This window comes from Archocentrus centrarchus, chromosome 9 (assembly GCF_007364275.1).
Source record: "Archocentrus centrarchus isolate MPI-CPG fArcCen1 chromosome 9, fArcCen1, whole genome shotgun sequence".
Classification (NCBI taxonomy): domain Eukaryota; kingdom Metazoa; phylum Chordata; class Actinopteri; order Cichliformes; family Cichlidae; genus Archocentrus; species Archocentrus centrarchus.
Window position 1 is genome coordinate 20,881,984 of NC_044354.1, and position 23,625 is coordinate 20,905,608.

The window sequence follows — 23,625 nt, forward strand, 5'->3', positions numbered from 1 at the left end:
CCCCCCCCCCCCCCCACACACACACACACACACACACACTGGCTCATAGTGAAAACGCAGGGAAGACTAGGATGCGTAAATTGTGACATCTAGTGGTCATTCACTGTAGTTAACCTAAATGCATGGTCGCTTATCACTGTGGACATCCCCGACTTCTGTTATGTCCTCATTAACCTACTTTATCATTAGCTTTGGTAACAGTTTCTGGATCCACGCTGTCCTCTCGAGGTCGTTTCTGGGTGCCCGTGACCGTATTGAAGCTGCGACGGTCCTGGAAACTTCCAGAGGTCTGCACCGCCGAAACACTTAGTGCACGCTTCCTGGCGTCGCAGTGTGGCGTCTTGGGATAAAAAGCGGTCTCTTCTTCGTCGAAATAGCACGGCCTCTTTCTACAGCGGGTCCCCAGCAAAGCCAGGAGGGATGGCGGACTCACGCCTCTGGATGGAACCATGCTCTCCACCATGTCAACAGCGCAAAGGGAGCGGTAACATCTTTTGGAGGGAGAGTCGTGCAGCAGAGTGTCCTCGGCGCGTCTCTTTGCCATGCTGTCTCAGTGCGCCACCGATATGCAAAGAAAAACTGAAAATCCGTGATGCTAAACCCTACCGGTGCTTACTTGAAGAAGTACGACAACGAAACGAGGAGCAGCACCGGTAGTAGAATTAATGCGAGGAGGTGCGAAGAACCAATCAGAACAGAGCACCGCTATCTAACCCCGCCCAGAGCACCCACGCTCCAATCACGAACTCTCGCACACTTCCTGGAGTTCACTCATACAGGAGGGCTCAGGAAAGTTTGCAGATTCTGGTATTCATAAACACAGACCACAATGGCTGAGAAATGTCCGGACCAGAAAGCCGGATTGCAGAAAGCCGGATTGCTGAATGCAGTGTGACAGCGAGTTGCCGAAACTGGATCAGTCATTTTTAAGTCACATCAAAATGTCATTAATTCAGTTATTTCCTGTTTCACTGGACTGAGCCAACATTAATTGGCAGCACGCGTGCTTTTTCATATATTCTCTGCTCTTTAGTTCCCTCATGATCTTTGTCCAACATGTTTCAGCTGAGGCATGCAGGAAACACTAGAGACGTGACTGAAGTGCGGACCTTCAGCTTTGGTGTGTCTGAAAGTACTGCAAAGCCATTTTTATGCATAGTCCTCCATTTTCAGAGGCTGAAATTAATTGGTCAACTGGCTGACAACCAGTTTCATAGCTAGTTGTGACAAATGTGTAAAAATTGTGTTGTGACAAGCACATAAATTATCTGGAGGTGATTCCAAGCACTGGACTTGCATTTGATAGCTTAATATGGAATTATCAATATGAAGCCCAAAGACATGTTGATGCAAGTAAAGCCATTAGGCTCTAAAAACAAATTAAACCTCTTGATAGATAGGAAAAAAATTAGGAACAGTAAAATGAACAATCTAAAATATATATATATATATATATGCACAGGCCAGACCTGGATGACCATCAAAGACAACTAAAGTTGATGATCTTGGAATTCTTTCCTGTTAAGAATAATCCCTTCACAACATCCATCCAAGTGAAGAACATCGTTTAGGAAGGTAGGCATATCACTGTAGAAAGTCTACTACTACTCAAGAGACACCTTCATGAATGGTAATACAGAGTTTATAACAAGGTGCAAACTACCAGTTACACTCAAGAACAAGAAGGTCAGATTAGACTGCCAGAAATCATTAAAAAAAAAACAGCCTGCATGTCTGGAAAAAAATATTTGGCACATGAAACCAAGATTAACTTGTAATCTTGTAATCACAATCTGAAACATACCACATCTGTGTAACATGGTGGAGGCAATGTTATGGCATGTTCATGTATGGCTGCCACTGGAACCAGGTCAGTAGTGTTTATTGATGATGTGGCTGCTGATAGAAGCATCAGGATGACTTCTGAAATGTACAGGGTTACACTCTGCTCAGATTTAGCCAAATGCTGCAAAACTGATCAGACAGAGCTTCACAGTGCAAACACATAATGACCCAAGGCAAACGGTAAAAAACAAACAAAAAAAAACAGGCAAGGTTTTGTCAAGGCAAAGCAGTAGGATATTCTTCAATGGCCAAGTCAGTCAACTGAGCTCAACCCAACAGCACATGCTTTTCACCTATGAAATAGAAAACCAAAGGTTGAGAGACCCACAAACGAGCAGCAACTGAAGGAAGCTGCAGTAAAAGCCAAGGGAGGAAACACAGCATTTGATGTCCATGGGTTCTAAACTTCAGTCACTGATTGCAAAGGATATTCAAGTATTAAAAACAGTCCTTATTAAACTTTAAAATGTCCAATTAATTTGGGGCTTCTGAAAGTGGGGACTGTGTATAAGAATGGCTGTAATCCCTTTAGTTATTGCTATACTTTTTAAAAACCCCTTGAATCAAAGCTGAAAATCTGCCCTTCAGTCACACCTCATTTGATTTCAAATCCAGTGATTTTTGTACAGAGGCAAAAAAAAAAAAAACATGTCCTTGTCCAAAGACATATGAACCTAACTGTATAAAAGCTTTTATGTGGACCTATAGCTGTCTTCTCTGTTGGTGTTATTGTTTTGCAAAGCTGTTTGGAGTCTCACAGATTTAAAATGTTTGACTTTATTTCAAAGTGTCAGGACAATCCAGAAATCTAGATGAAAATAATTTCTACCTTTAAAACAACTGCCTAATGAAAATGAGCAGATGTAGTTATTGGCACATAATAGTTAGAAAGAAAAAAAAAAATCTAAAGCAGGCACTCACATCACACTCTCCTATCACATGCACACAAGGGGCCGAAAACAAAATGATGCTGTTCACGGCTCGTAGCTGACACACAAAACATGAACACAAAATAGCAGCCAAAGGTGAGCAAATCATCTCAAACAGAGATCATGATGAGTAGTCAGGCTTTTGTTCAGATGTTACAGATCACATATTACTGTAATACTTGACTTCATGTTACATTCCACATTTTGAGCCACTGTCAAGTGCTTGTGGAGTGGAGCACATTTTTCCAAGAGAGACGGCATAAATATATATATGACCAAAGGAATATTATGTCCATGTGCCCATTTTTCTTTTCAATTTGCTGTCATTTCTCATCCAAGCATTGTGCTCTTCTGATTTCACTGTGTTTGTGAAAGGACTTCTTGTCACGTCGGGCTATCGGGACCTTCTCGGCGTGGTGACTTAGCAGCTGGTGGACAGTTTTGTAGCTGGTCTTCGTTTTGACCGTTATAATACTGCAGCTCTGCAGGTTTCCGTGCCACAAAGTAGACACAGTCATAAACATATCTCAACATGGAGCGGTCGTTCTCTGTGTACGTGGTCTGCATTGACTCCTTCTCCACCTGCAGGAGGAATGTGATGTCATTTTACATCCCAAAGAAGGTTTGAAAAAGCGTAACATTAAGGCTGAATAATATTTACATGTTTAGTTTACCTCAAGGTGGAAGCCAAATTTGACCATCGCTGTCCTAATGTCTTCGTAGCTAAGCTCAACTGAGAGTTCGTTGGCCATGTTCTCAAAGTGATACAGCAGTGGGCCTTAAAAACATTAAATAACATTTAAACTGTTAAGTTTACAGACTTAAAAAAAATATTTAAAACATCCATATGAAAATAAAACTCAATAAAAACAAATTTACTTTAAAACTTCTTCTATACTCCAGTGTGCATAAACAGCGGCCGGCTTCATTTCACATGCAGTGTTCCTCCACTGCCAAAGGCCCGAGCAAAGCTACAGTTAAAATCTAGCTTACTTCAGCCTGGGGTACTTTCTGTTAATGTGGGTCACACAAACTATGGACTCAACATCTGTGTAGTATAAATATGGCTTTTAAAATATTTGTTTTAAAGTCTGACCCAAAGTAAACAGATTAAAATGCAAACAGGATCAGGTAATATGAGTTTGAATACAGACACTCACCCAGGTTGATCCACACTCCACCAGGCTTAAGAATCTTCCAGATGGTTTCCACATATTCCAGGACATTATGAGCTGTGTCAATAAAAAAGCAGGTAGCCACACAGTCCCAGGACTCTGCCAGAAATACACAATATGATCACTTTTATTAATACTTATGAAACCGTACTAAAGTGCACACTGGTGAGATGCACTCATACACTCACTAGACACATTAGGTAAGCCTGTTCAACCGCATGTTAAAGTAAATATCTAATCAGCCAATCAAATGGCAGCAACGCAATGAAATTAGGTATGTAGATATGGTTAGGATGACCTGCTGAATTTCAAACTCAGAATGTGGAAGAAAGCTGATTTAAGTGACTGAGTGTGGCAAGGTTTGTTGGTGCCAGATGGGTTGCGGAGGTCAGAGGAGAACAGGCAGACTGCTTCAAACTGATAGGAAAGCCAACATTAACTCAAATAACAGCATTACAACCAAGGCATGCAGAAGAACATCTCTGAATGCACAACAAACAGGCTCAGCAAAACCAGACAACAGAAGATTGGAAAAATTTCCTGGCACAATTTGGGTGCCGTAGGACCAACTGAGCAGCATTTAAATGCCACAGCCTGCCTGAGTATTGTTGCTGACCATGTCCATTCCTTTATGGCCACAGTGAACCCATCATCTGATGGCTGCTTCCACCACGATAACACACCATTCCACAAATCTCTAATCATCTCAAACTGGTTTCTGTTCACTGTACTCAAATGGCCTCAACAGTCACCGGATCTCAATCCAGTAGAGCACCCTACTGGCGTTCTACTGGATAAACGGGGCGATTTACATCAAGCATGTGCTGCTGACAAATATTGAAGCAAGTGTGTGTCATGTCAACATTGTCCAAAATCTCTGAACACTGTTTCCAGCACCTTGTTTAATCTATGCTGTGAAAAAATTAAAGCAATTCTGAAGGATAACGGGGGTCCAACTCAGCAGTAGCAAACAGCACATCCAAGTTAAACGCTTAATTGAGTCAACTATAACTTGTTTTTTTAAAAGAGTAAAAATGTAGATGTTTGATCCAATATGAGCACAGTCATTGTCCCTTTTCAGGGATATTTCAAAGGTTAAAGATAAATGCAGTTTTTATTTACCTGGGTCAGTGTAGATCTCCACAAAGTCCCCTGCTACCATGGAGAAGTCTGCATGCCGCGACAAGCTCTGAGGGTTGACATCAGGGAACCTGATTGGTCGTGTTTGGTCAGAGGATCTCTTGTTGTTGCTAAACTGGTGGATCCAGGGGTACAGTGTCAGAGCATTCACCTTTTCACACCTGAATGGAGCAGTGAAATTTGACAGGCACAGGTACATGGAAGTGGTGTTCTAAGTATCAAGTGAGAGTAGTGTTTACAGACACAAAAGAGAGTAATAGTCACAGATGTCCTTTCAGGGCATTAATTTCTGTGTATGCGTTACCTATTGAGGACAAAGTTTGAGGAGAAGAGCATGAAGAAGCTCCATTCATTGCCCTGGCACGTATAACCCAGCCGAGCTATCTCCCAGGCTAGACGGCCAAGCCCAGCCCCCGGAACCAGCACGCTCACCTTAGACACATCACTGACATAATGAAATGCACAAAATGCACATATCACATAGAAAAAATTATGTAAGTCATACAATCATACAAAGATGTTGAAACCATTGTACAAGAAAAAGGTGACTGCATTTCTTAAGCAAAACATAAGCTTTAATTTGTTATTTTTATGTATGCAGGTGCCACATTATCAGCATCACCGCTTTTCTCTGTGTTGGCATGCATGTGTTTGTGTCAGTGTAATTAAGCATGTAAGCTTCTTACTATTGGTCACTTGAGAAAAGTTTTTGGATCTCTTGGATGATGGGCTTATAGCAGGTGTCTCTCTCAGCCTGGCCTGCTTCACTCCAGTCTCTCACAAACTGCTTTATGGTGGACTTAAGTTTGTCCATGTCAAATGTAGAGGATGGACGAACCTTCCTTGGATCCTCCTGCTAAAAGAATGGAGACATAGTAAATACATCGTCTTCTTTCTTCTTCCTCTTCTTTCAGCTGCTCCCTTTAGGGGTCGCCACAGTAGATCCTCCATTTCACCCCATCCTGAGCATCTTCTTCTGTCACATTATGCCTGTGCATGTCCTCCTTCACTACATCCATGAACCTCCACTGTGGTCTTCCTCTTTTCCCCCTGCCTGCCAGCTCCACCTTCAACATCATTTGCCCAATATATATACACACCATCCCTCCTCTGCACATGCCCAAAACATCTTCTCCAAACCATACATCATAGCAGGTCTCACTACCATGTCGTAACCCTTCTCTTTCACTCTTACTGCTATCTTTCTGTCACAAATCATCCCTGACACTCATCTCTACCCACTCAACCCTACTTGCACTCTCTTGTGCACTGTCTGTTGCTTTGGATGACTCACTGCTAGACTTGCCTCTCTCTCATTCACACATGTATTCTGTGCTGCTTTTACTAACTCTCATTCTCATTCCTCTCTCCAGAGCATACCTTCACTTCTCCAGATTGTCTTCCATCTGCTCTCTCTACAGATCACACTGTCATCTGTGAATATCATAGTCCACAGAAATTCCTGCCTGACCTCATCTGTCAGCCTGTCCATCACCATCACAAACAAGAAGGAGCTCAGAGCCGATCCCTGATGTAATCCCACCTCCGCCTTGAACCCCTCTGTCACTCCTACCAAACACCTCACCACTGTCTTATTGTCCTCATACATGTCCTGCACCTCCCTCACATGCTTTTCTGCCACTCCTGATTTCCTCATGCAGTACTACAGTTCCTTTCTTGGCACCATATCACATGCTTTCTCTAGTCACACAGACACAGTGGAGCTCCTTCTGACCTTCTCTATACTTCTCCATCAACACTTTCAAAGCAAACATCACTATTTCTTGGCATGAAGACATACTGCAGCTCACAGATCATCACCTCTCTCCTTAGCATAGCTTCAGTGACCCTTTCCCATATCTTGATAAATTGGCTCATCAGCTTTATCCCTCTGTAGTTACTCCAGTTCTGCAGATCACCGTTGTTCTTGAAAATTCCTCAGGCATCCTCTCACTGTATTAAACAATCTGGTTAAAATGTCCACTGCCCTCATTACAAAACATTTCCATATGTCCACAGGTATCCTATCTGGACCAGCCGCCTTTCCACTCTTCACCTCCTTAAAAGCTGCCCTCACTTCCTCCTTACTAATCACAGTAAATAGACAAAATGCTGGGGGGGGAGTAGAAATATGCAGCTCTGGATCTGTGACTAAAGTTTCTGTAGCTGATTTAAACCATACCCTCTCTCCATACTCCATATTCTCAAACATGTGGAGGCTATTGTGAACGATGGCCTGCAGCACCCCCTGGTTGTGGTCCGCACACTGGCTGATTCGGGCCAGGTTGGACAAAACGCCAGGTAGCAGATCCCGGTGGTGCTGTGGAAGGCTCCGAAACTGACGCTCGGCACGTTTGACCTGCTCCTGGACATGGATCCTGGGAGGAAGACACAGGGCAGAGTCTTCACCGGCTACGCTGAAGTAGCGTTCATCTAACCCTGATGTGCACGCGGTTCATTATTTACGTTTCCTACTGTGTTTAAGTTTCTTTTAAATATGAGAGGCTGAAAAGGTTGATCAAAAGAGGTAACATCCAACGAGCGGGACTAGCTTTACTGCAGGATGCGCTATCTAGTGTTTAAATAGAGTTTAGCTATATCAGCTTTTCTTTCAACCTAGTGAGCTTTCCTTTGCTATTATTTGCTAACAGTCATTTATTGACATCAACACCCGCTGCCTGCCTTTATTCTATAACACCTTTTCATACCTGTAATATCTAAAAGCATCAATTATTCTCCAGAAATGCTGCTTCTCCAGCTTGGCCTCCTCCTCCGGGCCGTATTTTATTCTTTCTTTTGTATAATATGGTCCACCTCGCGCTCCTTCTTGTCCTGTTGTTTCAGCCATGTCTTAAAAAAAAAAACTTCCGATCCAATCAAAACGGGACAAACTTCTTCTTCTGATCGGCTTTCAGCGCTGAGCAGACTCCACGAGGCGCCTTGCTGCCACATACCGCAGGATGTTTAAACTGCAGTTAGTTTAATCTAAAAAACTATAAACGAGAGCTAATAAATTGATACAATAATACAACTCTGATCATGGCAGATTATTTAAAATTATATGGGTAGAGCTACACAAGAAGAATAAGTTACACAAACTTCTGTGCAGATATTCTGTCTAACTTGACTTCAGTGAGTCTAAAGACTCCTGACATGCCCCTTTCAAGAGACTGAGTAAAATGAATTCATTGCATTTGTACAATATTTGTACTTAGAATTCAATAAATTTTGAAATACTAACATGGCCGTTTAGTCTTTCTGAAGGCAATGCCATTCACTTCTAGGTGATGTTATAAAGTACAACAGTGCAGGCCCTACTTTTGATGGGTTCAGATGTGCGCATCTTTACAACATGCCTTTTTTTTGGTCACCCATGTGCTTGACCCAGCAGGTTTTCAAGTGGGAGGCATTTTGTGTTGGTGCAGAAATGTGTCAAATCAGTGCATGTGACGTAATAATGCACAATTATTAGTGAAGATATTTGAAAACATAAAGTTATAGAGGAAGACGTGACAAGGTTTTTTTCTGAGTATTTTATGTGTATTGCAACAGCCATGCTGGAACACACAATTTTTCCTCCATCAGATGTTTGGGTTGATAATCTTGCCCATGAAAAGAATGTTTTCTGTGTTGCGCTCAGTGATCATGACCATAAATGGACGGTCAAACTTCAAGACCGGAATGACCGGACGAAAGAGGGAGGACCCGACCATGAGCTCGATGCCTGTGGCAGCTGCTGCTGTGGCTCCAGCTTCATTAACATCCAGGGTGGCTTGGTGTACAACCTACAGCATAATGGAGTGAGAGAAGGGTGAGAGAATAGAATAAAAGGGAGAAGTGTGTGTTTAATGATGCAACCTTTCTGTTCTTACCTTTGAGACTAACAGTTGATGCCCCTCTGAAATACCAGTCAAATTTGCACGATCATTAAACATGTCTGACATTCCCATTTCAGTCAGCACATTGTTCAGTTTGTAGGAAGTCTTGATGGAGAACTTTGGAACATATATTTCGTATCTCCTAAAAATTGGGAACGAGATCAGTAGGTTTGATATTCATCTATCACTGGTCAACAATGATTTTGCTACCTGGAGAAAAATACATGATATCAGGCATTTCACATATGCTGATTGCAAATCTATAATCAGAATTTCTCTAACACGTCAGGTTCTTGAGTTATGTGCATGTCAGTATTTAGCTAATGTATTGCTGTACTGGAACTTCTCACACAAATGTTGAGCGTGGTGAGATTTTCTAATTTTGAAACAGTGGCGGATCCAGAAATATTTTTCTGCAGGTGCTAAGGGGGAGCTAAGCATTTTGCTGAGGGTGCTATGATGGATCATTTGTTCTCTCAGTTCTTAACACACACAGACGCAAGCTATTTTCTTGGGGGTGCTACGACTTTTCCAGGAGGAGCTATAGCACCCCCTACCGCCACCTGGCACTGCCACTGTTTTGAAATTGAACAGAATTTAACAATAATTTGGCTGATTTGGGGGTGCTGAATCCAAATATAGTCATTAAAATTCAGTCAGCTAAAGTTTAATTGCCAACACTGAGGATCAACAATGCCAGAAATTTGCAAATTTTTATAGTGACTCCTTTCTGTCAATAGATAAAATCAAAGTTTTAGTGCTACATCAGGTGATGGAATAGTGTTTCTGGGGCAGTCCAAAGTGATGCCAAGCTTAAAACTGGGATCTTTGATGGACTCCAAGTCACTGAGCTTATTAGAGACAAACAGTTTCCATCTAAGCTCAGACCCCTTGAACTAAGAGCATGGGAATCACTTGTTCAGGTGCTACAGAATTTCTTGGGCAACCGCAAAGCCACAAACTGTGAAGAACTAGTTGACAACATGCTCATGCATGGGTTGCAGAATCTCAGTTAAGCTTCACGTCCTTCACTCTCATCTTGACTTCTTTCCACCCAGTTTGGGTGATGTGAGCGATGAGCATGGTGAAAGGTTCCATCAAGATATCTCTGAAATGGAGACCAGGTACCAGGGGCGCTATAACGCAAATACGATGGGTGACTACTGCTGGTTTCTACAGTGTGAAACTTCCGTGAAGCACAAGTGTTTGTCACACTTTTGAACTGTTTAGTCAGACTAATTGTGGATTGTATTAGCTTGAGATTCCTCATATGATTGACTTTGGTATCTGTGTCCTGCGTCTTCTTTTTTTTAAAGATATTTTTTGGCCTTTTTTCGGCTTTATTTGATAGTTTTCCGGTGGAGACTGATAGGAAAGTGGGGAGGAGAAACGGGGGAAACACGCGGCAACTGGCCGGGAATTGAGCCTGCGCTGACTGCACAGTCAAACTGCATGCGTGGTCGCCTGCTCACACTCTGGCGCCCCATCTGTGTCTTTTTTTCACCAGTTGTGTGTTCATGGTGTACTTTTCTAATAAAATCACTGACGTCAAGTTTGGCGATTGCCATTTTTTGGCATAGTTACATAGTTACATAACTGACATGGTAGAGAAATTCTGTTTGCATGTTTGGAATCAGCATACCCAATTTTTTTTTTTTTTTTCTGTTGACCAATTATCCAGTGCTGTAAAATAGTATTTGCCTCCTTCCTGATTTTTTTAGTTTTTGCATATTTGCCACATTTACATTTTTACAAGCCCATCACAAATGTTTTAATATTAGACAAATATAACCTAACTAAAAACAAAATGCAGTGTTTAAATGCTGATTTAATTTATTAAAGGAAAACAAGCTATCCAAACCTACCAAGTAAAATGTAATTGCCCCCTCTTGTTAAATGATGATGTAACTGTGATTAACCACATTTTTTGGAAAGCTGAGTTCAATTGCACTACTCACAGCCAGGCCTGATTACTGCCAGACCTTCTGAATCAAAGAATCACTTAAATAGAACCTGTCAATTAGGCTCAAAGATCTCAAAAAGCAGCACATCATGCTACGATCTAAAGGTACAGCTGAGAAACAAAGTCACTCACATCTATCAGTCTGGAAAGGGTTCCAAAGCAATGTCTAAGGTTTCACTTGTTCCTGAGCAAATCAATAAAATAGATATTAAAAATATTTACTCAGGAAGGATCACGAGAGCCTTTTGACCAGGAACATCACAGCAGCATGTTGATGCTGTTTATGGAGATCATGAAGCCTGATGGCAAGCCTGCTCCAGAATCGATCAAATTACATGTTTTAAATCTTTATTCGACTCTATTGTAAATGCCGTCTGTCTGTTGTAAGTGTTGGGAGTCATCTGGGATAACAATAACATTTTAACATCTGACCTGTTTGTTTTTTGTTCAGTAAGCAGCTGAGCTGTGTATACATATATAATGTTTTTATTCAGAGATGAAGTTTTTAATTTAAATTAATCAGTTTTCAATCAGTAAATTTAATCTGGAAGGTGATAGACACACTGGAGCTGAGTTGTGATGTCATCAAATCCGCTGGGGTTCAAATTGAGACATAGTTCCCTGTATTTGGGAAGTTCGTACTTGTCAAGTATGGAAGTACAAACTTTTTTACTTGAGTATTGAGAAATGGCCCAGAACAACATCTAAAGCACTCTCAGGCCTCACATGTCTCAGTTAAGGTCAGAGGTCATGATTCAAGAATAAGAAAAAGACTGGGCAAAAATGGCATCCGTGGGAGTGTTCCAAGGAGAAAACCACTGCTGACCAGGGTTATTATAGTTAACGAAAACGAACGAAATAACGAAAACTGAAATTGAAAAAACATTGTCGTTAACTGAAATAAATAAAAACTATAATTAAAAGGAAAAAACGATAACTAATTAAAACTGAATTGTGAGTTTACAAAACTAACTAAAACTAACTGAAATTATCGATAAACTGACTTTCATTTACTTGTTTTTTTTTTTCTAAGCCTTGTGAATTGATATGAAATCATTTTTTCCGCTCTCCGAGTTTAAGCTGGGAGCGCCATAGGACAACTGTGTGAGTGCGCATGTGCGTGCGCTCACCGCACTGGTCCGCAAAGTAATGGCTGCGGCAGAGTCCCGTATGGAGGTTCTTTGAGTACAAACACCTGCACAGGACCATAAGGTAATTAACACACACAATTCAGCTACACAAGCATAAATGTGGACATGAGGTCGACAACTTCCGTGGGTTGTGTACAGAGGCCGCAAAGACCCTGCAAGTTTAATTAGCAGCATCTAACCAAGCTAGCTCCAAAACAGAAGCAGCTTCAGGTGGTGAGAACATCAGGATGCAGTTGGATTTGAGCTTTGACTCCTTCAAAGAGTTTGTTTTTGTCAAACACCACATGTAGGTGTTGTTAATCTACTGCACTGATGCTGAACTTTATTGTGGAGTTTATTGTAGAATTTATTGAGTTTGGGAGTTCATGTTTTTCTTTGTTTCTCCCTGTTGATGTTCATGTGTGTCCTTAATATTACACAAATTTAGCATGTCTTGTGAACAGTTGGTTGTTGAATATATTTCTTTAAATGGTATCTTTTTGTCAAGTTTTCATTACACAATAGTCACTTTTGCGCCTTGAATCTTGCACCTGATTAGGTATGAAAATACTAAAACTAATACTGAAACTAACTGAAACTAACTAAAACTATGCATGAAACCAAAAATAAAAACTAATAAAAATGAGAAAAACCACTCTGAAAACTAATTAAAACTAACTAAAACTAAACTATAATGTAAAATCCAAAACTATTATAACCCTGCTGCTGACCAAAAAGAACACAAAGGCTCATCTCAGCTTTTGGGAAAATATTCTGTGGAAACAAAAGTTAAACTTTTTGGAGGTTTGAGTTCTGTTATATCTGGCTTAGAACTAACAGCATTTCATAAAAAGAACATCACTGCAACAGTCAAACATGGTGGTAGTAGTGTGATGCTCTGGGGCTGCTTTGCTGCTTCAGGACCTGGACGACTTGCTGTAACTGATGGAGCCATGAATTCTGCTCTCTACCAGAACATCCTGAAGGAGAACATCAGTTCATGCCCTCAAGTATCCCAGAATGCATTTTAAATGAAAATCAGTTTGTGCCCTCAAGCTCAACTCACTTACAACTCACTCACACTTAGCTTCAGATGGAAGCTAAGAATGGATAGGTGAATGCAAACGTGTTGTATAAGCGCTTTGAGTGCTCAGTTAGAGTAGAAAAGCACTATATAAGCATTAATCTATTCATGTTTGAAAAGTCTCCAGTGTGGCTGAATGAAAACACAAAATTCCTCCACAGTTCATATGACTCAATGCCAAGGGTGGCACAACCAGTTATTAGGTTTAGGGGGGCAGGTAAGTTTGAATAGTCATCACTTAAAAACTGCATTTTATATTTCTTTGGTTATCATTAATATTAAAATTTGTTATATGCACAAAACTAAGAAATCAAGAAGGGACCACTACTTTTACACAGCACTGTGTAGTGTCTAAAACAGGGGTGCCCAATACGTCAATCGTGATCTACTGGTCGAACACAAGAGGAGTTCAGGTAGATCGCACGGAACCCCCAGTGGAGTTGGGGGAAAAAATGTAGATCGCACGGCATTAAAAGAAGTTTTGTTGCCACCCTACGCATGCGCATTTAACCACGCTAGCTTTGCTAGTAGCTCACAAGCTGGAAAAGGATGGGCACCCCTGGTCTAAACCAAGAAATTAAGCATGATTTGAAATTCTACCCAACCTGGACTCCATCACTTTCAGCCATTTGGTGATATGACCTGAGTTTATGGCATTCTCCAGTCTTGTCATATTACCAGGCAACATCAGCCACATGGAGTGGGTGCCCTTGATGGGGAGGTGGAGGACTGATGTGTTGATGGTCTGGTCATAATAAATGTGCCTCCCTCAGCCACAAAGCGAAGGTCCATATTCTTTTCACCACAGATGTTTATTCAGCACACAAGGTACCGACTTACAACACCGTAGAACTAGACAGAACATATTCAAAGGAAACAAATCAATATAAATTGTCTACAAAATGCAACTCAAATGATTTAAAATAAACTATTACAATCATACCACTTTTGCCCGCTTGTGAGCTAAGAGAGGGATTTGTTCTTCAAAGTTCTTGTTTTTTAACTCAGAAAGTCCGTTTGAGCGATCCGTCTTTTTAGCGCTACTCCTTCTACCGTTTACACCAGCCGTTTACACCAGCCGTTGCGTAGCAACGCCAACGGGAAGTGACACACAGATCGTGCACACTTAAGAGCAAATAACTAAAATTGTAAACTTATCTATCCATAAGACTTGGTTACTTCTTGTGATAGAACTGTAACACAATCAAACACAAACATTTTGGTGCCACACAGTGGTCACTGACAAACACTGCACAGTTCAAACAGGATGCCTATAGCGGCAGATACACTCCCACCATCATGCAATGCGTGATCATAAAATAAACTTATCAAGTCACTGAAAGAACATCATAAAAACATAATAAGAACCAAACTTAGCCTTGTGAAGTAAAGTTAAACAACTTAGCTTAAACTTCAATCAGCTTCAAGTAATAGCACTGTCTTGTGTATGGGCCTCTCTAAATAGACTGGCTTACTTGTGCGTATGCCCCTGCTATCTAGTGTTGCGTCACTCTTCAGTAGTTTGAGTCTTCTCACCCTTCCATCACTGCCTGGGAAGACCTCAACTACCTTTGCCATCTTCCAATGACTACGTGGTGCAGCATCATCTAGAAGCAGAACGATGTCGCCAATCTTGGCATTTCTTCTTTCTCTGTTCCACTTGCTTCTCAGTTGTAAACTCAGCAGGTATTCCTTTCGCCACCTTGTCCAAAATTCATTCACCAGGAATTGCACTCCTTTCCATCTCTTTTGAAGGTAAAGTTCCTCCCTCATGAACTCTCCTGGTGGTGGTGCAATGATTGCAGACTTCATTGTCAGCAAGTGATTTGGCATTAACGGTTCTGGCCCTGTTGGATCATTGAGGTGTTCTGTGGTCAATGGACGACTATTCACTATAGCCATTGCTTCATACATGAATGTTCTTAAGGAAGAGTTGTCTAACCTTCTGGCAGACTGTTCTAGGATTGACATTAAAACATTTCTTATGGTTCGTATCAATCTCTCCCAAACACCACCCATGTGGCTGGAAGAAGGTGGGTTCATGACAAAGCTGCATCCCAATTCTGTCATGCGTTCTTGCTCCATTCCCTTCATTAGTTGCAGGAATTCCTTCTTTGCACCTGCAAAATTGGTCCCTTGGTCGCTATGAAGTTGACTCACATTGCCACATATAGTGATAAAGCAGCGGAGCGCCTGTATAAAGGCATCAGTAGTGAGGTCATCCAAAACCTCCAGATGTACAGCCCTTGAGCACATGCATGTGAACAACAGACCATATCTCTTCAGCTCTTTCCTGCCATCCTTAACATAAAATGGCCCAAAACAATCCATTACACTGTATGTGAAAGGAGGGGTAGCTTCCATCCTTTGTGGAGGTAGGTCAGCCATTTTTTGTTCTTGACTGCTCTTCCTAAATTTCCTGCACTTTATGCATTTGTAGATGAGAGATGACACTTCACTACTGCATCCAAGAATCCAAATTCCATTGGAGCGAATTTCATTAGTGGTCATTCCACGACCTTGATTTTGCACCCTTTCATGGAAATGCCTTATGAACAAGCGAGAAACATGATGTCCCTTAGGAAGGATGGCTGGGTGTTTGACATGAGGGTGAAGTGCTGCTTGTGTCAATCTTCCTCCCACCCTTAAGACATTATGGCTGTCAACAAATGGATTTAATCTGTTCAACTTGGAAAACTTGTTCACTGTCACTTCCTTCCTCTTCTTTAGTGATTTAATTTCCTCATGGAACACTTCTTCCTGGACTGTACGAATTATGAACAGTTCAGCATCATTTCTTTCCTCAAGTGTAGTGGTGTTATTGAATTTGGTTTCCAGCCCTTTGGCCTTCCTCGCCAGGCATTTGAGTCGTGCTATGGCTTTCACCAGGTTCTTCCAACTTGAGAATCTTTGCCAGCAGTCTGACAGAGGATTCCTTTCTTTGGCCTTGATAGTGTGGACATGTGTCCCTTTAAGTTCTGGGTCCTCATTATCAGTCTCTCACATCTTCAGGAAGTTTGTCTTGCCATAAAAAGCTTGGTCCTGAGAACCAATTTGAGTCCACAAGTTCCTTTACAGAGAGCCCACAGGAGGCCTGGTCTGCTGGATTGCTTTCAGAGGGAACATATCTCCACTGATGAGGTTCTGTGCTTGATTTGATACTTTGGATTCGGTTAGCCACAAATACATGGAACCGCCTTGCATCATTGTTGACATAAGCAAGAACAACCCTGGAATCTGTCCAAAAGTATTGTTGAGCTTCCTGCAACTCTAACTTTCGCTTGAGAAGATCACTCATCCTCACTGCTACAACTGCGGCTGAAAGTTCCAATTGTGGGATTGTTGTCACCCTTGTTGGAGCTACTCTTGCCTTTCCTGTGACAAGAGCACAGTGGACCTCTCCAGACTTAGCCACTGCTTTGAGGTACGAACATTCCCCATAGCCAGCTGAACTCGCATCGGAGAAATGGTGTAGTTCATACCGCTGAACTTCCTTAGATGTAAATGGTATATACCACCATTGTATCTCTATTAAAGAGAGGTTATGAAGGTCTTGCAGCCAAGCTTCCCAATGATGCCTGAGGTCATCAGGAAGAGGCTCGTCCCAGCCTGCCTTATCTTGGCACATTCTTTGAAGGATTTTCTTCCCAATCAGAATGAAAGGGGACACAAATCCAAGAGGATCAAAAATGGAGGCCACTGTAGAAAGCACTCCTCTTCTAGTAAAAGGATTTTCCTTTACTAGCACTCTGAATCTGTACTCTAAGTGCCCGTTCCATCTTGGGTTCACCAAGGGCCATGTCAAAGTCAGTTGCACCTTCTGTGCATTCCTCTTTAGGAATTGTGTCATTCACTTCCTTACTGTTAGTGATGAATTTTTGTAAGCGAAGCCTACCAGTGCTGCAGAGCTCCCTTGCTTCTTGGACAAGCTGGATGGCTTCTGATTCAGAGTCCACGCTTGCCAAGCCGTCATCAACGTAGAAATTGTGTTGTATAAACCTTATTGTGTCTTGACTGAACCTGCCTTCACCTTGTGCAGCAAGGTGTTTGAGTCCAAAATTTGTGCATCCTGGAGATGAGGCTGCACCAAATAAGTGCACCGTCATCCGAAACACTGATGGTGGAGTTTCTATGTTGCCTTCTTCCCACCACAGGATCCTGAGGTAGTCCTTATCCCTTGGTGCAACATGGAACTGGTGAAATATTCATTCCACATCACACATGATGGCCACTCGTCCCTATGAGGGCATTTGTGAGGTCTGGCCCAGTGAGCAGGTGTTCGTTAAGGGATGTGTTCTCAAACTTCGCTGAGCAATCAAAGACAATGCAGATCTTGCCTGGTTTCTGGGGGTGGTAGATCCCGTGATGAGGGATATACCATGCTGGTTGTTTGTTTATATCCTCCTCTGGAACCCTTTCAGCATCACCTCTGATTATCATGTCCTTCATGAAAGCTGTGTAGTCACCAGAGGTGGGAAGTAACGAAGTACAAATACTTCGTTACTGTACTTAAGTAGATTTTTCAGGTATCTGTACTTTACTTAAGTATTTATTTTTCTGAGTACTTTTTACTTTTACTCCCTACATTTTTACACAAGTATCGGTACTTTCTACTTCTTACATTTTCAAACAGACTCGTTACTTTTTAACACGTCAGAGAGAAGTTTGCATTTCCGGTCAGTGCGCCGTCAGTCATCAAACGATCTGAGCCTAAACGGAGGAATAATAACACATAAGAGACACTCGTACTGGCGTATCCTCCATCATTGGGGCTTATCTCGTACAAAGGGATTAAATACACAAACCCGTATAATTAATGTATCATTTATAGCGCTATAATCGGGCCGGACAGAGTCTGTAAGTTGCGCTGCGGCACATAAACAGCTTAGCTAGCGCTACTGAAGAGGAGCGAGCATGAAGGGAGTAACGTGTGGCAGGTAAATGCAACGTTTCTAAATGCTCAACAAATATCAACAAACACACAGTGTGTGCAGTTTGTCACACAGTGTGTCTGCTAGCTAAAAGAAGAGCTGCTGTATTTCAGGGAGAGCAAAGAGAGAGAAGTTCACTCAGAGATGGAGAAAGGGGACAGGAGAGGAAGAAGAGAGGTTAGAATTAAAGGTAAGGACTGGAAAATAAACTGAAGTATGCTGACGTTGATTCAAAGATTGTATGAAAATACTGCAGTTTAGTGTGTAACAAACAGGTTATCTTGTTGTACTGTATTTACAGTAAAGCTCTGTGTTGGACTGGAGCACAGTGTTCATGGTCAGAGTTACAGGTTACATCAGTGCAGCAGAGATGAGTTTGAATCAAAGCTGCTGATGCTGAGATTCATTCACTGAATCCAACATTTCTACAGCCTGTATGCTGTCAGTGTAGGGGATGGAGATCAGCTCAGATAGCTGTGAAATACTGGGTTACATCTTTGTGAGTTCAGTACATCCACACAGAGCAGTAAACCTCAGAGCAGCAGCAGCAGGTCAGCTGATCACAGCCTGCACACCAACATCATTTACTGCAGCTACAATAGAAAGTTGTGATTCTTCTCCCCATGCAGAGCCACTACAGCTGATCTTAGGGTTCCTCCAGCTTCTGAATCCCACTGTAACCCCTGAGTATCCTCATGTTGGTGTTTAGGTGGAGACACAACCACCCTCTACTATGGAGGACACAGAGAATAGAGCTGGGTTTAAATTCCCTTTCACAGTTTGTGTCCTACGTAACAGATTCAAGCTGAGTGCATTCATTAGGATTAAAATTTAGATTGGAATAATGTTTCTATTCTCATGTAATATTATTTTATATTATTACAATAATATATAACAAGGTTCGGTTAGTTTTACACAAAAATAGCTGGTAGAAACATCCTCCAAAGAACTACTTTTACTTTCTTACTTTGAGTACATTTCAGAGCCTGTACTTTTTTACTTTTACTTAAGTAGAGAAGTTGAACCAGTACTTCGACTTTTACTAAAGTATTTTTTAACATAAGTACTTGTACTTCTACTTAAGTACAGAATGTCAGTACTTTTGCCACCTCTGGTAGTCACTGTGGCACTGTTTGTATCTTGTCAGTTGATGTTTCAGGGATTTTAGTCGATGCTCAGCACAAACTTTGTTATTTGGCAGGCTAGGGCTCTCCTTTCAAAAGGGTAGTGGCATTTCATAGTGCCCATCTTGCTTCTGTCGAATTCCTTCTTTCAGTTTTGTCAGGAACTGATCATCCTCCTGTGTTACCAAAACTTCTTCACTGGTCTTTTCAGAGAAATCTGACTCAAATACCTTGATTATGTCTGCTGGAGAAAACATTTCTGTAACTTGGTTTCTAAGCACAAAATGGAATTCAGACCTCAGCTTACAAAATTGTTTAGCTTCTGGTACAACGTGACTCACAATGATACGGTGACTCATACCTACTTCATCTTCATAGTCATGGCTGGAGTTGTCACCACCAACAATGCTCCAGCCCAACACTATTTTCAGTGGAAATGGCTCATCTTACTTGCCACTAATGACATCTCTAGGACGCAGGGCTTCAGGACAGTTGTAACCAATTAACAATCCCACTTCGCAGTCAAGCTCAGAAGGCATTTCGTCTGCGAGCTGTTCGAGGTGTGGCCAAGACCTTGCAGTTTCACACGTAGGTATGTGGGATCTATTTGCTGGTATGTGATCCCTAGTGTAGGTTACTGGAAGCTTGATTTTTGTGTCAGACTTGATGCCTCTTACTTGCAGTCCTGTCATTTTTTGACATGAAATGACCTTTGTTTTTGACGTTATTGTTGAAATTTTGAGATTCACTGGTTCTTTCTTGGCATTCAGCTCCTCAGCTACATCCCTTAGGATAAAGGCAGTATCACTCTGGGTGTCAAGCAATGCATACACTAGAATTTCCTTATCTGGTTCAGTAAGTGTTGAAACATACACTGGAACAATTGATGAAGTATGACTATTGCTCCTTTCCTGAATCACTTTGTTAGAGGTTGCTTGATTAGATTCTTGTCTTGTTTGTGACTCAGACCTTTCATTTGTTGAGTGGCTTTCCTTTAACTGTTCTCGACTGGGTCTTGAATTTTGTTCTTGTTAGTTTTCTCTCGATCCTGGTGCAGACATGTTGGATGACGTTTCTCACATTTCTCACATTTACTCCTGGTTGTGCAGCCTTTAGAGGAGTGGCCAGGCTTAAGACAGCCAAAGCACAACTTCTCCATTTGTACAAACTTAAGCCTTTATTCAACTGGCCTTTCCATAATCTTGCGACATTTGTGGAGAGTATGGCCTTGTTTTTTACAAAAGCTGCACATCCTGCTTGCCCTTTCACTGGAGCTTATAGTGAATGTCTTGGCTCCAGGATTGCGGCTGCATTGAGACTTGAATTTACTTTGACCTGTCAGCCTTGATCCTTCTGTCTCTGCTAGCTTCATTGCATGTAATGATGTGATGGGGTTGCATGCAATTCTAGCCTCTTTCTTTAGGAACTCTACAAAATATCTGAAATCAGGGAATATTTTGTATTCATCTTGGAACTTTGTGCATGTTCTATTCCAGCGTGAACTCAACCAATCTGGTAATTTGGCTGCAATCTTTTGGTTTTCAATGCAGTCATTTAGGGATTGTAAACCTTGAACATGGGGCATGGCTGATTCAACACTGCACAAAAAGTCTGCAAATTCACGCAGGTCATTGCTGTCTTTTGTTCCAACTAAGAAATGCCCTTCAATGGCTCTTTTGGCTTGGCCACCAACATACTTGTGTAGGAAGAAGAGTTTTTCTTGAGTTGGCAGGTTCTTGCGATCGATTAGTGTCTGGAAAGACAGTTTCCAGTCACTGTAATTAAGTGGGTCTCCTAAGAAAACAGCAGGTTCTGGGATGGGAATACGATTGGCCATAATTGCTTCAGCAAGGGTTGCCACTAAGTCACTGGAGGATGTAGTGAGTGTGGCTGGTTGAGTGGCAAGAGCTTGGGTGATGGGAGTCTGTGGAGTGGCAGGGATTTGGGAAAACGTGGTTTGCTGCAAAGAAGGGAGTGTGAAAGGTTGAGGGCAAGGAGCAGAGTTGACTGGTTGTGAAACTTAGTGAAAATTCAAAATTTGTCTTCAAAGGATATATTTTCATTAAACTTATCTGTGCAGTTCTTAGAGCCTTTTCTGCACCAGCAAGAAGGAAAATGTCCACTGCCAAATTTGGGATGAGGGCGAATGAGACTTGGCACAGCCGAAACTTTAGTGACAGTTTATAAGTTCTTCTGCTCCTTCCAAGACACTAATTCAAGGTGCTTGCATGTTTAGCCTTTACTTATTAACTTGCTTCTTCATTCTGCCGCGACAGTCCCAAATGTGGTACTTCCCTTGTGGCTGTGTGTTGTCTTCTTCTCGCAGAGTTCTGTGCGCCAATTTGCCTCATACAATTGGCCTTCTCAGATTGTTTTTTTCCAGAAGTTGTTCCGGCATCATGGCACAAGCTTCTCCAATCAGCAATAAAAGCTCTATAAAGGCACACACACCTTCCCCTCTCACATGTTCCTAATCATGACTTGGCAGTTTTATTTTCCGCAGCAACAGAGTACGATGACCTATACACACCCTTCCCTCCTTAAACACAGATGTACATGTTTTGGCAAAACCTTTGGGGATAAGATAAACATATTCTTCTCCGAGAACGAGAAGGTCATAAATAAGATAAACATATCTCCCAAAGGTCATGAAGTTGGTCCGGCACTATCTATCTGTTGTGCTCTGTCTAATGTATTATTTAATTATCCATTATTTGGTTCAGTCGCTGTTTATTAATTAATTTACTAGAGTTTACTTTTAAACATTTGTCATTTTATTCATTGGGTAAAAAATAATCTCTCAGGGTGCTAGGTGAGTGGTGCGGCTCTGTGTGCCCTTTTTCTCTCTCTGTAGGCTGGGCAGCTGGGTCGTCTTTTGCTGGGCGGAGCTGGGGGCTTTACTCGGATGGCTCTCACACCGGATGTGCCAAAATAAGACAGGAAATCAGCCTCCCTCTGGTTTTTTGCAGCCACTCGCAGTTCCTCGCAGGCCCTGGTCACACATTGCACTGGACTTCGTAACAGGCCTACCCCCCTTCTGATGGCAAAACCGTTATTCTGACTATAGTAGATCGCTTCTCCAAAGCTGCTCATTTTGTTGCTCTCCCAAAGTTACCCGCAGCTGCCGAAACCACCGACCTCCTGATAGAACATGTTTTTCGCCTTCATGGCATTCCCAGAGAAATAGTGTCCGACCAACGTCCGCAGTTCGTCTCCCGAGTCTGGAGAGCTTTTTGTTCAGCATTAGGGGCCAAAGTCTGTTTGAGTTCCAGTTTTCACCCCCAAACAAACGGAGAGACTTAATCAAGAACTAGAAGCCGCTCTCCACTGCACTGCCTCAAGCAATCCCTCATCCTGGAGTTTGCAGTTACCCTGGATCGAATACATTCACAACTGTCATACATCATCTGCTACTAACCCTTCACCCTTTGAGGTTTCCTTAGGCTACCAAACTCCGTTATTTCCAGAGCTGGAACGGGACTTTGAGGTTCCCTCAGTCCTGCATCGTCTTCAGCGGAGTCGGCAGGTTTGGACACGCACCAGGCAGGCTCTCTTGCGCAACCAAGAACGAACCCATCGGTACGTGGACCTGCATAGAACCCCCGTACCCCACTACACCCAAGGAAAAATAGTTTGGCTCTCTGCCGAAGACATTCCTCTAAGATCTCTGTCTCGGAAATTGGCACCTCGGTTCATCGGTCCTTATGAGATCGAGTCTGTCATCAGCCCTGCGATGGTCTGGTTGAAGCTGCCTACATCTTTTCGGATTCATCCTGTGTTTCATGTCTCTCAGGTGAAGCCAGTTCGTGCTAGCCCACTGTGCCCTCCGGCCATTCCTCCGCCTCCCGCCCGGCTGGTGGAGGGTGGTCCAGTGTATTTGGTCCGCCACCTGGTGGATGCTCATCGTTGGGGCCGAGGTTGACAGTATTTGGTGGATTGGGAGGGATACGGTCCGGAGGAGTGGACCTGGGTTCCTTGGTCCTTCATCGTGGATCCTGCTTTGGTTCGGGATTTTCATGTGTCCCGGCGTCGGTCCAGCGCCGGTCGATTGCCTCCTGGCGGCCGTTGAGGAGGGGGCACTGTCAGGGTGCTAGGTGAGTGGTGCGGCTCTATGTGTCCTTTTTCTCTCTCTGCAGGCTGGGCGGCTGGGCCATCTTTTGCTGGGCAGAGCTGTGGGCTGTACTCAGTTGGCTCTCACACTGGATGCTCATCCATCAGTGATTACCTCTGCTTTAAAGACCAGCTGAATCCTCCAGTCTTCGCCGGAGTGTTTGTTAACCCACCTGGTAAACAATCTTTGAGCCACCCCTTGGATTTTTCGAGTCAAGTTCAGGTTTGTTGTTTCATTGTGTTTTTTCCTACGCCTTGACCATCTGCCTCGCCTGTTTCAGATCTCTGACGGCGCTTTGTGATTCTCCCAGCCTTC

General features: G+C 42.5%; 2 protein-coding genes across 3 annotated transcripts; both read right to left on the minus strand.

The window, feature by feature from the left end:
- Positions 1-1,692: 1,692 nt before the first annotated feature.
- On the minus strand, positions 1,693-7,937 carry carnmt1 (carnosine N-methyltransferase 1). Of its 2 annotated transcripts, none has more exons than XM_030736914.1 (8): positions 7,798-7,937; positions 7,272-7,467; positions 5,776-5,942; positions 5,394-5,534; positions 5,072-5,250; positions 3,935-4,048; positions 3,449-3,552; positions 1,693-3,356 (listed from the first exon to the last, which is right to left on the minus strand). In XM_030736914.1, the coding sequence occupies exons 1-8, from the start codon at positions 7,935-7,937 to the stop codon at positions 3,159-3,161; spliced, it is 1,239 nt and encodes a 412-aa protein (XP_030592774.1). In that variant the 3' UTR covers positions 1,693-3,158. The 2 variants fall into 2 exon arrangements, with proteins under 2 accessions (XP_030592774.1, XP_030592773.1); XM_030736913.1 differs by having other exon boundaries at positions 5,776-5,945.
- Positions 7,938-8,636: 699 nt separating this feature from the next.
- LOC115786192 (alpha-1-antitrypsin homolog) lies at positions 8,637-14,722 on the minus strand. The gene is made up of 4 exons (XM_030738244.1): positions 14,620-14,722; positions 13,750-13,912; positions 8,962-9,109; positions 8,637-8,874 (listed from the first exon to the last, which is right to left on the minus strand). Exons 1-4 carry the CDS (start codon positions 14,720-14,722, stop codon positions 8,671-8,673), a joined length of 618 nt encoding a protein of 205 aa, XP_030594104.1. The 3' UTR covers positions 8,637-8,670.
- Between the last annotated feature and the right edge of the window lie 8,903 nt (positions 14,723-23,625).